Genomic DNA, 16,075 nt, shown 5'->3' with positions numbered 1-16,075 from the left:
GGGGGAGACAGAGAGTTCCGGCCACACGCAACAAACCACGCCACTCTCCCCACTACCATCCTTTATCAGGGTCCTTATCATAAAGGCATCAAAAGGAAACTGCAGACCATACAGACGACAGATACAGAGGCAGGGGTGCTGGGCTCCTGGCACTTACCTGAGGTAGGGGTGTGGGGCTGCTTGCCGTTGCTCTGGCTCAGTTTTTCGAGTGCGGAGGGGTCGCGGGCCTGAGACACCGGGCTCGGGGTGCTCCTCTGCAAACAGGGGAGGAAGACAGCGCAACCGTCAGCGCAACTGTCGCCACCCCGGCGCATCACAGGGCCGCGCCCCTTCGGAGTGTCCGCAGCGGGTGTACTCACCAGCCTCTCAGCGCGGCTGGGCAGCACCACGCTGGCCAGGGGGATGCTGACGGGAAGCTTGCTCGGGTGCACGGTGCTCAGCGGGATGCTGATAGGCAGACTGGTGATGGTGTCGCCAGGGCCGGCAGGACTCTTCTCCTTTCCCGCCTGCAGATGACAAAGCAGCATGCCCCAAGTGGTTAGAACAGGAAAGACTGAAACTGAGGGAGACAGTGAGGACAGGCCAGAGGACAGTGGCACAAGGAGACAGGTACCCTCTCTGTAGACTTGGGTGTTGCACTTTGCTGTGTATCAGGAGAACTGGGGGATGGACAGCCTTGCTTAGTCCCCAAGGGAGGAGGTGACGCCACTCCGATGTCTCCCCTGCAAGACACACCGCTGAAACCTTACACACTAAACAGCAGCCAAGTAAGGCAGCAGAAAGACACTGCCGCTGTCGGTGCGACGCTGACCTGTGGATGGTGGCCCCTGGGCTGCGGAACGGGGCACTGCTAGGGTCCTGGTTCAGGTGGCGGCGCAGGGCGATCTTTGCGGGCGAGTAGCGGGTGTAGTCGGGCAGAGGGTGACCCAGCTGCCGGTGGCGGGCGTCTGGCGTGGGCGGCACGATGTCGTGGTCAGGGGAGATGGGCAGGTAGCGGGACAGGAGCTCGGCCTTGTTGCCTCCCCTCTCAAAGCACGGCGAGGCGGTGCCATTGATGGAGAGCTCCGGGCTGAGTCCGTTCATCCCCGCGGCGCCAAGGCCTAGTTTGGGTGTGTCAGAGTCCGGGGGAGGCCGCGGGTCCAGGCTGGGGAGGCCCTTGCGGTAGGGGGGCTCGTCACACGGGCTGTAGGACTTGAGCTGCAGTAACTCCTGCTGTCTCTGGCTCTTCTCCAGCTCAACTATGCTGATCTAAAAACAAACACCAGGGGGAGCCATTACTGAGCTTGCAGCAAGGCACACCTAACTTGTCTGTAGGACACAGCTGCTACGGTTATTTATTGCAATTCCATATAGCTATCCAAAATATTCGTTCAAACTATCTGCTGCATGTTGGTGCACTGTAAATACTACCAGACCCTTCAAAGGGCCGTATTCACTTCACAGATTCCGAAGTTCACAGCCCACTGGCTGCAATCTGAATAGACGCAGTAAAAAGTCCTCAGCAAAGAGGACATACTGAAAAAGAGCATTTGCACAGAAAAACTGAAAGGTGGCCAGGCACGTGGCCGCGGTCGGAAGAGAGTGTGCAGGTACCTGCAGCTCCAGGCAGTGCCGCTGCTTCTCGGAGATCTGCCTGCGGAGGGCCTGCTTCTCCTTCAGCAGACTCTCCAGGCACAGAGAGCCCCAGTCCAGCTTCAGCTCCTCACAGCGAGACTTCAGCTGTGGATGCGCACACAAGTACGTACACACACACACACACACACACACACACGCACACACACATACACACAAAAATCAGTCCCTTTCTATATGCGTAGCTCTGAAAGTGGAGTCATCCGACTCTGAAGGGTAAAGCAGCCTAAAGAGATTTCCCCGACACCACACACAGAATGCAGCCAGAGCCAACAGGTCTGCAAGAGGAGGTGGTGTGCGGCTCAGGGATGGCTTGCAGAGGGCTGTGTCCTCACCAGGAGCAGGCTGTGGTCACGCAACTCGGCCGTGTCCCTCTCCAGCTGTTTGGTCTGCTCCTTCAGCTGCCGGTTGTGGGCTGAGATTTCCTTCTGGGCCTGGACCAGGTCATCCAGAGTCAGAGCCTTCACTCCCAGCTGAGGGAAGAGGGACACACAGATTCAGACTGACTGGCGATGCTAGCACATGTGTAAGCAAGCTGGCTGTTGTGCTCATGTGTAACAGGGAAACCCTCTTCGAAAAAAAAAACAAAAAAATTCCTCAAGACACACATTTTCCAGAAGCCAATAAAGTCAAAAAAAGGAAAACCACCTTTGATGCCAAGGACCATACAATGGAAATATCAAACAGAAGCATGGCAAAAACTGATGGTTTATTCATTTGTAATATTTTTGGGAGGGGTTTCAAGTCAGCACACATCACGTGAGGTCACGCCTGTTGCAGATATCTGTCCCAGAGAAAACAGAATACTACAGTTGAAGCCGTATTTTGAGAACTTATTTTCCTGAGTGCATCCCTTCTTCAGGTTATTAAGCACGCCTGCTTGAATCCTGTAGCTATACAGCCACTGTACTCCCTACTCCCTCACCTCCTCCAGTTTGCTCTGGAAGAGCCCTTTTATCTTGTCCTTGTGGGTCTGGCACATGTTGTAGAGCTGCTCCGCTTGCCCTGAAAGCTCGCTGTGTCTGAGCTGGAGGGAGACAGAGCGAAGGTGAGAAGAAAGGTAAATCAAAGAGAAGAATCACAACGTCCATAACTCCCGGCAGGTCAGCCCGTCTGCCCTCAAGAGACAGACAGAGCGACGGCGCAAGCACGACGGAAAGAACCAGACCGTTAAATAATTCACATCACGCCGACTGCTCCCCTCCGAAGGGGAGAGACGCCGGTCGTGAGTAAAACATCATTATTCTCGTACACGGTGTTCCACAGAGAGAGCACGAGGGACCAAACGATGAAGGCGGCGGAGCAGAGCAACACAGACTGAATAAAGGATGAAGTGCGAGAAAGGAGCACACCAATTAAAGGTGGCCCTTTAGATGAGGGGCCAGTGTGTGGGAGGCAGACGGAGGACAAAGCCTTCAGGGGCTGGGGTACGGTGTCAGAAAAAGGAGAGCAGCGATTTACCTTCTCCTGTTCCAGAACTTGCTGCAGATTAGTGCGGTACTGAGGTGTCTTCATGTAGGCCATGAACTGCAGGTACTGAACCTTAATGTTATCTGTGGGAGTAACACACAGCGTGGTCAAACAAACTTCCTGAACAACAGAACATGCTTCAGCTGCATTGAGGGCTCGACAAATGGAGGTCTTACCCAGTAGCTGTTGCAGGGCAGGGGGAGTGGGGCCCAAGAGAAGTTGCCCAGACGTATAGTGCTGAACTTTGGGAGGTAGCTGATAGAAGGGACTTTGAGGTGACCTGTATGCATCTGTAGAGAACAACAGAATATTACTATTATGAAGTCAAGTGAATGTGAGAATGTTTTCTGCATAGAAAAGGGAGTTGCAGTGATGTCCACTAATATAGACATTGTGCTCTTAACAGCAACTCAGTCACAGAGGTGCAGTTGTGCTCTCACCCTGAGGGGGCGCTGCTGAGAGGGTTTTAGCGTGCAGTAGGTCCAGGGCGCTCTGGCTCTTCTTGCTCTTGCGCTCGGCTGCAGCGGCCGCAGCGGCCTTCTTGGGACGTCCTCTCTTCCTGCTGCCCAGCTTCCTGCTCTTGGCCATGAGCCGGGCACGGCGGGGCTTGGGAGACGGTTTCGCTACGGTCAGCAGCCCCGGCCGCTCGTCCTCCCCACAAGAGTCCTACAAGAAATGCAGGCAGGTTCCTCCTCAAGACCCTGCACCCATTTTGCATCCACAACAACCAAACAACATCAATTCTCAAAGGGCTACACAGAGCAGCCCCTAGGATCAAGAGATGACGGACAACTGGAAGACCAGGAAAAAAGGCCCTGACTTGTGGACATACCTTGTGCTCCTTTGCCTTGGTTGGGGTGGTGGTGTTGCTTTTGCTATCTTTGTCTTTCTGCTGACGACGTCTAGCTGCCTCTTGCTCCTCCTAAAAGACACGCTTGTATTAATCTCTCCGCTCTGGCACTGTTGCAAAGCAGAGTCTTGAGAATCAACAGCCAGACTTTTGACAGTCAGGACGAGCACAACTCTGCAACTAAGTTATAAATAAAATGCAACAAAGGATCAGTGATTTTGATTATTGTGACAGTTAACAAGTTAAATTTAAAATTCAGCCACACGGAGACAGTAAGAAGTGCTTGACCTAGAATAACAGACATTGAAAACTTACCCTGAGTTTAGGATTTTTGAGACTAGAAAAGTAATTTTCAAGCTGCAAAAAAAAGATGGATGCATTAGAACTAACAGGAGCAGCAGACATACATATGTGAGGTACAGTGGCTTGAGGCCTCTTCACTGCTGTGGTGGCCTGACATGACACACTTCCTCTCAGTCATAAGTGGAGCCTGGAGAACCAGGCAAACAATGGAGTATCCTCCATTTCAATCAGCTCGTGCTTTTAAATAGCTTGCCATTTCGCTTCCTTTGCAACTATCATCCCAGCTGTGTAATATGTCTTACTCGTGTCAGTGCTGAGAAGGAGCACACTAAGATTAAGAAAGGCTTCTCCAAACAAACTGGTTCGTCTTGGATCTAGTTTGATCCTGCAAATTACCGTCAAACAGACTTTATGTTCAAGGATTTATTGCTGTTTACAGTGCACTTATGACAGCCAAACGTCAAGGGGTTTGCATCCTAATCAAACTAAAGACAGGATGCATACCCAAAGCTAGAGAGGTGCATATTGTCAGGTTTCAACTACGAAAAGAAAACTGAACCAGCACAATTACAATCAACGTACTATTCCAGCATTTCAGTATACATGGCTTCATGTGAATAAATGCATAGACAGACTCATCTTTACAAGCACCTGCATTGTGTCCATTATAAAATACGTGTAACAATTCTGTCCGCAATGAATGATATATGCATCATTGGTCCACAGTCTACAGTTTTTGTAAGCGATGCTTTGCAAATGAATCTTGAATCTAAAAGTCACCTGGTATTTAGACCCTGATGGAGAAATGTTTTAAAACTGTGGTGTAAAACAAATGATCCGATACTATATAAATGGACTTTAAGCAAATGCAGACTACTGTGTGCCCTTCCTTGCAACACATCTAAAATAGTTTATTAAACGTTCATGCATGCAACTGTAATTCTACCACTTCTGCAAGCAGTGCCTTGCTGCCGTGCTGCAATGTACCTGTCCATAGCTGCACGATACTTCCTACAGCAACACATCGGAGCATTACCCTAATTATATAATTAAGAGTGGGCACGACTCACTATGGTGCGGTCTATCGTATGCAGGTAGTAAGAAACCGGCTTCCCAGTCCAGGACACAGAGCCCCTTAGTGGAGAGAGCTCCACTACTCTCATTATTGTGCCAATGTCTGCAAAGAGGAGCAACAAGACAAGTTATCATACAGTTATCATCAATCAGTCGCAGAGCTCACCACTTTCATTGTGAATGACAGCTCTCAGCTGTGTGAATGACTACCAGTGTTACTGACAAGTTAGGTGCATTTAAAAACCATGGTCAACAACAGGATTTGGAACTTACCGCTCAAGTTTCGACTGTTAATTCTAAAATTCAGAGGTGCAAAAGGTTTTGAGGATACGATTTTGCCACCTGAAGGACAAGAATTAAACAGAACGTCATCTGGATTATAAAAAAAAATATTTCGCATTCATAATCAACAGTCTTAAGCCTCATTAGATCCTGCATCCTGTGATTAACTTCAGCTAGACAGCATTTACCATTATTCAAAATATGATTCCTGTAATGTCTGAATATGCAGCCATCCAGCCATGGTAAAACACTAACCTTGTTCACATAGACACACAGAGGGGGTCAGTGTGAAGAGGTCAAAGAGTTGGAGGTCAAGGTTCAACTCTCTAGTGTTGATGCAGCTGCAGTGAACTACAACTGGTTACTCTCTCTTTATTTCTCAAGCTGTTCCAGCTGTGTAAATATGTAACTGAAATGACGATCACAGCTCATCTGAAATCTGCACACGACAGCGAGGCTTACTGTATGCCTTTTCACGTAATCCCAAATAACAGAAAGGGCATTACTCTGAGTTCACGGCTCCAAGAAAGACTCACCTTCCTTCATGTTAGCAAATCGCTCCTTCAGCTGGTGATCCACCTCGGGACCAAAGGCAAAGTTGTTCACAAAAATAACACTACAAGAGAACACGTGGGTTGGAGCTTCAGACTTGGAATAATAAGATGGAAATTTCTAGAGGTAAAGAAGGGGACATCCCACATCCTCAGAGACTGGGTGCGCTCTCATTGAGAACAGGAGTCCCCTGTCTGGGAGGGTGGCTGTGCCGCTCTACCTTGTGTTGGCAATCCTCTCTTTCCACTCCTCGGACAGGAAGTCTCCCCGCTCCAACTTTAAGACAAACAGACAAGAATGTGAGTCCGCATGTGTCAAACTGCAAGTGCTTCTGATCTTGTGCTTTAGTGCTGCCCACTCACAGTGTACTCTCCGTGCTTCTTCCCGTACCACTTCATCCATTTCTTGAACTCTCTATCCATCGACTGCAAGGAGAGGCAGACAAAGCAGGCTTGGATTACATGAGTGTAAACGGCTTAAAATCACCAGTAAAAACTACTAAAATGTGTATACCTTTTTTTCGTTTTACTAGATGGTGTACAGAACTGTAATGTCCGGACAAACAAGTACCAATACAGCTGTGGTATTACCTCCGCGTAACTGGCTGGGATGTCTGCCTTCTCAACCCCATAGTAGTGTTTACAGTTTGTCGCCGCAGCAACCTGCAGCACTACCTGTCCCACTCCTGGGTCAAAGAAAAGAGGACAGATATTATTTAAAACAATCACAACCACACGGAGAACATTTAAGGGAAAGGACACGCTTGACACCCTGACTAACACACACAGCCCAAAAGTGGCATTTAAAAAGAAGCAAGCACATAAACATGGCCAAAGAAGTGCCACAACAAGGCTGTGACACTGGCTTAGCTGAAGAAAAGGGACACAAACGGACCGCTGCCCAGGTCCACGAAGGTGTCGTCCTCCATCATCTCCATCTCGTCAATGATCTGCGCAACCAGGTCGAAGGAGGTCTCTCCGTACACCTCGGGGGAGAAGGGCTCGTAGTTGTTGAGCTTCTCGGGGTCGGTGACGGAGTGGTTGTACACCTGCTGTAGGATGTGCCGCAGCAGGCCATTGGAAGGGCGCTTGTTCAACTTCATGGGCTGTGTGGTGCCTTTCCACTGTAACATACACACACACAGCACTGTGAGGAGGCTGGAGCTCACTAACGCGATCAGAGTATGTGAAAGCCAGGGAATAAGTCAACCGTTTAGCTAAAGAGTGTTCATACAGCATACACTACAATGTTCAGAACTGTCTGATGTTAGTCAGACAGTAAAAACCTTGCATGATGCAGGATACTGCTACAAGACGAGTCTGTAATTCAGATTACAAAGTGCCATCTACCCTGCCCTAAATGACAGGAGTAATGTGGACTTTGCACCTGGGCAGAACTTTGTACCAGAAGTAAACTGACCAAACCGAGTCATTCTGAGTACGGCCTTTAAACGTCAACTATATTGAAATTAATAACACATAAAATGTATTTGCAAAATATATATAAAGTGGATATGATATTTTTGACTCTTTTTTTTGGAATCAGGATGTGGTTCACACATGTCCCCCCTACACAAAAAATGCAGAAATGAAAAGAAGAGTCTACTGTGCTATTGCAGGTAACTGGTAAACTTGCAGGCTACTGTGCATTCTGAACTGGTAAAGGTACAGAGAATAATTTAAATAACCACGTCTTATTCCTGCATCATGCTGTAGTGCAGACCTCGTGAGCAAAGATGAGTCTCCCTCCTGCATTTGCTCGAGGCACCCATTTAGTTATTTACACAGGTGACAAAGAACTCAGCTAGACACAAGCTGCGGTTTTAAGCCGTACAATGGTACAGGTCATCATCACTAAACCCTTGATTTAGGGGGAGGGGCAGTTTTGAAGCTCATGGGGATATGAGTCTGATGTGCAACCGACAATTCCAAAAAGAGCATGCAGGAGCAGGGGGGGAAGCACAGAAGAGATGTAGCCCTGGCATGATCACTTTGTCTCCTTCAGTTTTCATGCAGTGATACTTTTCAAGCTAGCTTGATGACGGCTGACCTGATGCTACTGCAAGGGAATAGGGGTCAAGTATACCAGCGAAAACTGAACAAGTATGAAAGTGAGCAACTGGACCTGCCACAGGCTGGCCCGGTAAAAGCCAGCTACACAGAAACATGAGCCCTGAGAAGGCGACTGCGGCCTTACCAGTTGGTGGATGCTGTCGATGGCTCTGTTGTACTTGTCGCATAGCCTCTGCATGCTCTCGAAGCTGCAATGCAGACAAAAACAGTCCTCGCGTCATGATCATCACAACCTGCGTCTGGGATGAAGTGCTGGAGGGAGCGGCTTGATACGGTCGCCTAAACCGACGCGCACAAACTGCCCCACGTGTGGGAGAGACTGGCCCAGGCTGCTGCTATGGGAAGCAGCAGGGCAGTATGCAAGCAGGGATGTGGAGAGTTTCGTGGTGTGCGGGAGTACAGCGGGGAGCTAGTGGACCGTTTCGGAGGGGGTCCTGCCACAGCCCACGAGGCTGCGCGGCTCTCTGTCCGCATCGCGGCCCTCACCTTTTGGTGTCGTAGTCAATGAGGACGTAGTTCTCCATAGCCAGCTTAAGGTCTGGGATCTCCTCACACACCCACCTGAGCACAATGACACCCAGAACAAACACAGGGAAAGACGTTACTCCAGACGTCCGCATCCAGACACTAGACTGCTCCTCAAACTGGAAGGCGGCTTCTTACCGTATAGTTTCAATGATTTCATGAGCAGCGTCATGGTGCTTATCCTGAAGAGGAACAGAAAGCTGGGGTTAGAGATCATAAGTCCTTCAGAACATGATCCCATCATAAATCCGGGGAAGACATTTTAATTGCAGTAAACCTCACAGCAATGCTGCTCTGATTCATAGCCTGTCCACAAGTAACAAACTGAATTAATAATAAATGCACTGCCCCATGACTCTCATAATCATGATATCAAAAGTGCAGGGTAATGAATTTAAGCTTTATTAATCATACTAAACAGTGATCTGCAATCAACTTGTATAGTGGTTTACAGGATGAAGCTGAATTAATGGAAAAGGACATAAATTTTCCTGTTATATCCTACTGCGCTATCCAAAGGCTGACAGCAGCACACCTTTCTGACGCCGCATTCAACAGCTGTGGGAGTGTGGGAAGCACTGCACATACAATTGCTACAATTTATTGTAATTGTTTTATATGTAATAAACAGCGGAGGGATCAAAGTACACTGAAATCGCTTGCTGTTCTGTCATTACAGAGGGAGGGCGTGTGGAAAGTGTTGGGATGTTGCATGTGACCCCAATTAGAAAAGAATGCATACAGACTGGACTGAGAGTGGAAGGGATAATGATCTCTTCCCAAAAAAAAACTGCATCAGTTTCATATTTTTGGGGTTCAAACTTAATGAAAGAGGAGAATCGGTTGACATTTTGCTACCTGACAACTTTCATCAAAAGGTGCGAATCCGACAAACCTTGATTCTCACTTGCGAGTTTACCATCCCGCTACGTCTACACAAATGGGTCAGGTACGGTGACAGCAGCCTCCTCAACGTCACAACAAATGAGCCAGCTTAGTGCCTCACAGATACTTATGTTAAAAATAAAACTTTGAAAAGAAGGTTGAGATTCATCTTTCTATACTATCAGGTTTGGCTAGCCTCAATGTAAATACAATCTAACCATTTCGAGATTGTCCATGTTTTTGTGTGAAAAACAAGTATTATACCTCTGTCTGCAAAACTGTTTTTAAATAGCACCTATCAGTTAGATGTATAGTATCCTTTATATGCTGTATAAAAACATGTTCTAAAGGTGATTCCAAGGGCAGCTGCTATTATCATTCAAAGACTTTGTTTACAGTTAATTCTGTGGTATGACCAGCTAAATTGACTTTACCTTGCGGGATTTACATATTTGTATCATTATAGCTGTCATTATCATTCTCAGTGTGACCAGGCTTTAGCGTGTGAATGACTTCAGTTTAAATTTGCAAATGCAACATGTTGCATCTCAACTGCACCCACAGCATTAAAATGAGTTATGAGATGCATACTTAATTAAAAACAGATAAAAATAAATGGCTTGGACAGTAAAGATGTGACTTCCCCTTCTGTCCTCTCCCCAAAAGTGGCCAGCCCATACAGCCAGGTCAGGTGAGGCCGGCCTTCAACGACCCCAATCCACACCACAGCGGCTCTCTTAACGTTACTGCTGTAACAGTAACATCTGCCGGTGCTGTGCCTGAGGAGGGTGGCCGGAGTCTCATGGGAGGGGGGGGGGGCGGGGGGTGGCGGTGGGTGCAGACTGCCAGCAAGGATCCTGCAGATGTGCTGGCTCAGGCTGTGTGTCAGTGCAGGGATTACCAGCCCCTCTCCTCTCCTCTCCTCAGAGCGCCGCGCTGCTGCAGTCACTGCAGAGTTCCAGCCGTGCCGCTGGCTGACCCAGTGACCCACTTTCCTGCCTCCTGCTCCAGCGCGGTGCCTGGGAGGGCAGCGCCGCAGAGGAGCCCAGCCAGCCGGGGCTCTCCCCAGCCCGGTCAAGGCTGGCACGCGCGCCGCAATTAAAGGCTTCCCATTGGCTGCTCCTTCGCTACCACCGCTGCCGTCGAGTCAAGAATCGCCCCTTTTCGGCTGTCAGGGAGTCTGTTTGCATAACGAAAGCCGCCACTATTTGAACGAAACACGATGCCAGCAATCTCCAGAGTAGAGCACGCCTTGCCATGGAGACCCGACGTTCGATAAAAAAGATCAAATTCTGCCTGCCACTCTACAAGGCTTCCTACCAGCTCGTACTGAAGACAGGGCTTTGACACAGAGTGCAGCTCCAGCTGAAGACAGGGGTTTGACGTAGAGGGCAACTCAAAATAAAGACAAGTCCCCCCCCCACAGAGTGAAACCGGCACTGAAGAGAGGTGTTTGTTACCATGGAACTCATAAGGAATACAGCAGTTTGCCAGAGTGAAACTGACAATGAAGAGAAACCTTTGTCACAGAGTGAGACTCATCGTGAACAGAGGCATGTCGCAGAGCGAAACTCGTAATGAGGAGAAGTGCACGCCAGAGCGAATCGTGCGTGTCTGTGGGTGTACAGCGTGCACACTCTGGCCGCCTCTTCGCTGCGTGTGGGAGCGGGGGCGTGTGTATGGGGGAGCGTGCAGCTCACACACAGACGGCACGCAGCAACACCAGCGCCGCGGCTAAAAATAACCCTGGCTGAAAGAGAGGCTCCATCACGGCCAGCTCTCCTCGTCTCTTCTCTCTCTCTCTGTCTGTCTGTCTGCGGCAGGGCCGTCCGCGGAAGTGACTCACGCGCACTCTCCTGCTCACCTCGATTTAACTCTGACTCATGGCCAGGGGAGTACGAGCGTCACACCTCTTTACTACGTACTTCTCGTGTCCCGAGAACAAATGACTAACTCGTGACATCAAAGCACGACACACACGCACAGCGCAAAAGCCTCCGCCCCGGGGCACTCCCCGAGCACATGGCAGAAGCATTTCGCTTCCCCCTTTTTCCTTGCGAGACAGACCCATTTCCGTTTCCACCCTTGTGTCTCTTTCATCCACTTCAGCAGCCTGTAAATTTTATTCATTAAGTGGAGGCTGGGTTCACGCTCAGAGTCTCACTGTGCTGGCAGCGATGCTCCAGAGAGGCTCAGCGACAAGCGCTCTGCCAGCCTTGAACCACTCTCTACAGATCTGTACTTCTTATCAGCCACAGTTCACACACCAATGTCCGTATAGGGTAGGCAAGGGAATTTTGACATGCTATAACTGGTTACTCTGAATCATGGGGCGTACGCGGTTTTTTGATGACTCAGTGTCCGTGGTGAAAAAAACTCCAGGTTTCTGTGGGCGTGGAACTGCATGCACATGTGGGCTGGAGTCAACAAATGCATGAGATTTCCCCCACACACAACTGGGGCTCCAATTTCTACCGCTTCTTCTTTTCACTCAAACTGTAGTCTAAAGGCTCACAGAGACAATACAGCAAAAGCTTCTGCAGCACAAGAGGTGTTCTTCATATGGAAGCAGTTTGGGATGATTTAAGTCCACAGATGTCGACCGTGTGTGTGTGTGTGTGTGTGTGTGTGTGTGTGAGTGAGAGAGGGAGAGAGGAGTTGGATGTGTGTCTATCTGAGAAAGAAACAGGATGTCTGAATGTACACACTGTTCCAGCATGTGCTTGGTTGGTCCCTCCATGAGCTTGTGGGAAGAGTGGTAGAGTATATACAATGCCCATACTGTGCACCAGTCTGTGTTGAATGTGTGCTTGCACCGTGGGAGAGAAGCAGCCATATTTAGGTGCCACCACGTGGGAGTGTGACTGAAAATGATAATATTCCTAATTCACTGAGGCTAATCCAACTACGGATTGGTAAAAGGATTCCAGAAATGTAGAGTAAGCCCGTAAACAGACGACACTTCCAGGCAGCATCATTCCTGTCTGTGTTGTCAAGATGCAGCCATTAATGCAAAGCAAAAGCAAAGGTTCTCAAGGAAAAGAAATGCAGTTACGGATCTGAAACATCCAGAAGCTAGCCTTGATTTCTGCAGCCAAAGGCCTGCAGTCGATCAACGTGCTTTGCAATGAGGATTTTATCGCCTTTCCTGACTCACCTTCCATCCCAATGCTGCTATTGTTTATGAGGAGAAAGTGAAAGGAGACCATACAGGCTAGAGGAATAGGAACTCTCTCGCTCTCTCTCTCTCTCACACACATGCACGCACAATCTCCAACACGAACATACCCTGAGCTCACACATACACACCCTCATCTCGCACTTGCATGCAGACAAAGATTAGTACAGCCTGCCAAGAATGTAACTGCATAGTGTCGCTTGCAGAGAGGAGAGCACCAGAAAATCAGGCCAGTCATGGAGGGTCCAACGTTACGCAGTCAGTGAACTGCCCTGTCATTCCAGTGTTTGCACATTACCGGTGTCAGGTAGAGAGCGATTTTTAATAAACTTCAATGGTACAGTACAAAGCCGAGCCCAGCAGCTTGGAAAAGCCTCTCGGAGGCAAGTGGATTCTTATCAGACTCTGGTGAAATAAAATCAAGCCAATCAAAGGGCAAACCCAACTGAGGGAAGCAGAGTCAACATCCCTGTCCAAGTCCCTGAACCTTGTGTCTTCTGCAGTGCCAGCTGAACTGAAAGGCCACCTCCTACCCATGATCTAGTGTACTGGGCGTCGCAAAGCAACTTACGTTTATCTCATTTCCTGCACTTGTGCAAAAAAAAAATGACACCATACAGATATCATTCTTTTTCTGAGAAAGCCATGCATAGGCTTTCTTAGACATTTCTTAAAGCTTTTTCATGAGCATTTGTAACCGCATTTCCCATAAATGGGAGGAAGAAAGAAAGTGGAAATACACGCATATAAGGTAAAGAAACCTCAACCTTTTCATCTACCTCTATCTCTGTTTCACACTTAACATATGGTCTCCTCTCTCTCATTCACACCTACGTACACACTCCGGGCCCTTTAGATCAAAAACATCAGCATACAGTCCCATAACCAAAAATAAGCACACGTGTGTACAAACACACAGGTCCCTCACATAGCCTCAATACCCTTTTCCCATGGCAGACTTGGTACCAATGTAGCGTGAGCTGGAGCCACAGCCGGCTGGTAGGGTAAAACACGACTGCTCTTCCACAGCTGCAGCCCACAATGCCACACCAAACAGTGGCATCTGTCAAAATTAAGAAGACCGTCTGGATTTTATCTGCAGACCAATGCTAAAGTTCTCAGAAAAAAACAACCCTCCACATTACTTCTATCTACCTCTAGTTGTTTTGAATGATCAGTAACGACGCCATGCTGCTTTCTCTTCTCTGCGTTTACTATCTGTTTTTTACGATGACTGTAGGAATGTAGCTGCTCAGCTTGCCAACTCCATAGGTCACTTCTAAGAACGCCAGCATCCATGGTTACAGAGAAGAGCAGATACAGTCAGGGACCTTAACTAACCAAGCCAAACGAGTAGCAACCATGGCATGACATGCTCCATGCTGACCCGATTGTCAGAAAAACCCACCATTTTATACACCAGCTAAACAGCATCATTCAATTTACATCCATCACCACTTTTGTGTATTAATGACATTAGAATAAAGCCTAATCTATTTTCAAATGTATCATCTGTGCACAGTGTCAACATACACCAAACATGTGGGCTGTTCAAGGTAAATTCTTGCTCAAAAACATCTATGTTTCTGCTAACCAGACTTAGATGGGCACTGACAGGAGATTGAGATCTTGCTTTTATGCTTTATCAGTACAGCTTATCCCACAGCCTGCAGTAGCTGATTTGGAACAAGTGAAAAAGGGAATAAAAATCTGTGGAATGCTGTCTCGCCCAGAGTTAACCTTCCAGTTTTAATACAGTGGTGGCATTTGCATCAAACTTGCTGTGGAATTTGAATTCTGTCCTCCACATCACATTCCCTCCAACCCCAACACCAGGAAGAACTCTCCAGCTCTCTAATCAAAGATCCCAACAGAGCTGTATTTAATGTCTCACTACAACAACACGCCCTTTCTTCCTGTCCCACTCTCAGACTTGTTTCTATACAGGCAGCGTTTTACGAACTCCGCCTCAGTCACCAAATGACAAATTTCACACATGTAACCGTGCTAGCGGCTTGACTTATTGGACACAACGTCTGGACTCAACAATCACTGTTGCAAATAATTTTAATCAACAACCCTAAAGAGGAAAGCAATGCTTAAAACACCACAAACTGAAAAGTCAGTACATCTGGGAAGAGAAGTATTTGCCAATATCAGGGAGTCTGAAAATTTCAGTTATGTGATATTTATGCAACTAATGTATGCAACTGTCAACGTTCTGCACCATGCCTACATACCTGCATGTGTCAAACTGTGACATTTGTACTCGTTTCCATAATATGCACAATGAAACGTGCACACGTTCAAGAAAAAAATGGTGTACCATACCATAATCCTAATATAATGACTTCCTGAAAACAGATGGACGCATACAGAAAAATAGGTCAATTGCTAGCAATATGTGCTGCTGTTTCTATCGCTACCTCAGGTGACCCCACGCTGTGTAATAAATAATTAAATTAACGTGCATTAGCGTTCATTCCGCTATTCACCAAGACCTGAAAACCATTACGGCATTTTCTGTAGGGTACGTAATTGCATCACCATATACAGTACAGCTGCAAGTACAGACTGTACTTTGCTAGCTATCTGATATAGCTAAATGGACATGTGAACACCAAAATCGTTTCACCAGGTATTTACATACGGAAAAGGCAATGACTACGCTAAATTGCAAATCGGTGTAAATGTTATTCCATTTACAAAACCTAACTCAGCTAACGTTAGCTGGCTACCCCAATTATCTCCCAGAACTCACCCCTCCCCCATCAAATAAAACCCTCAGTTGCTCCGAAGGTCCCAAGTTAATTTACCGTCTCACAAAGATAAATTCCGCCCAACCACAAATTCTTCATATTTACGAGTCAGTTGAATCTAAAATGTGCTCAGTTACCAAGTTAACTATGCTACTACCAGCTACTACGTGATCACTTGGCGAAATACTAAAGCAACCGTGGCAAACGGCTAACGTTAGGACACGTTTTGGATCTAAAAGCTAGATAGCGAAGGCTTCTATATCTAAATATTATTACACAAGGCAAGATCCAAGTTAATGTGCATTTGTAATTATACAAATATGGATTGCCTACTCTTCACGACATCCTAAATGTGAACCATAAGCTACTTAGCAGCTAGCTAGCTGTCTATGGCTGATTTCAATTAAGAATGAAAATACACACGCTAGGTAACTCACAATACAGACAACTATCATTAACTAATTAATGGACTATACTTTGCACAATAACTGCT

General features: G+C 47.6%; 1 protein-coding gene across 2 annotated transcripts in view; it reads right to left on the bottom strand.

Moving 5' to 3' along the window:
- The window catches only part of dot1l (DOT1-like histone H3K79 methyltransferase), a 28,265-nt gene that overhangs the window by 10,712 nt on the left and 1,478 nt on the right, over positions 1–16,075 (bottom strand). For both annotated transcript variants that reach the window (XM_036517132.1, XM_036517124.1), the window contains exons 2-23: positions 8,899–8,942; positions 8,722–8,796; positions 8,360–8,423; positions 7,058–7,286; positions 6,754–6,848; positions 6,526–6,588; positions 6,384–6,439; positions 6,148–6,227; positions 5,603–5,671; positions 5,326–5,432; positions 4,268–4,309; positions 3,935–4,024; positions 3,543–3,768; positions 3,279–3,392; positions 3,094–3,185; positions 2,558–2,659; positions 1,968–2,105; positions 1,594–1,719; positions 812–1,248; positions 614–722; positions 360–506; positions 158–254 (exon numbers count right to left, since the gene is read on the bottom strand). In XM_036517132.1, coding sequence (XP_036373025.1) covers positions 158–254; positions 360–506; positions 614–722; positions 812–1,248; positions 1,594–1,719; positions 1,968–2,105; positions 2,558–2,659; positions 3,094–3,185; positions 3,279–3,392; positions 3,543–3,768; positions 3,935–4,024; positions 4,268–4,309; positions 5,326–5,432; positions 5,603–5,671; positions 6,148–6,227; positions 6,384–6,439; positions 6,526–6,588; positions 6,754–6,848; positions 7,058–7,286; positions 8,360–8,423; positions 8,722–8,796; positions 8,899–8,942 — 2,602 coding nt within the window. The remainder of the gene's footprint in view (positions 1–157; positions 255–359; positions 507–613; positions 723–811; positions 1,249–1,593; positions 1,720–1,967; positions 2,106–2,557; positions 2,660–3,093; positions 3,186–3,278; positions 3,393–3,542; positions 3,769–3,934; positions 4,025–4,267; positions 4,310–5,325; positions 5,433–5,602; positions 5,672–6,147; positions 6,228–6,383; positions 6,440–6,525; positions 6,589–6,753; positions 6,849–7,057; positions 7,287–8,359; positions 8,424–8,721; positions 8,797–8,898; positions 8,943–16,075) is intronic.

The sequence above is a fragment of the Megalops cyprinoides genome, chromosome 2 (genome assembly GCF_013368585.1).
Source record: "Megalops cyprinoides isolate fMegCyp1 chromosome 2, fMegCyp1.pri, whole genome shotgun sequence".
Lineage (NCBI taxonomy): Eukaryota > Metazoa > Chordata > Actinopteri > Elopiformes > Megalopidae > Megalops > Megalops cyprinoides.
This window is presented reverse-complemented; position numbering and strand designations above follow the sequence as displayed.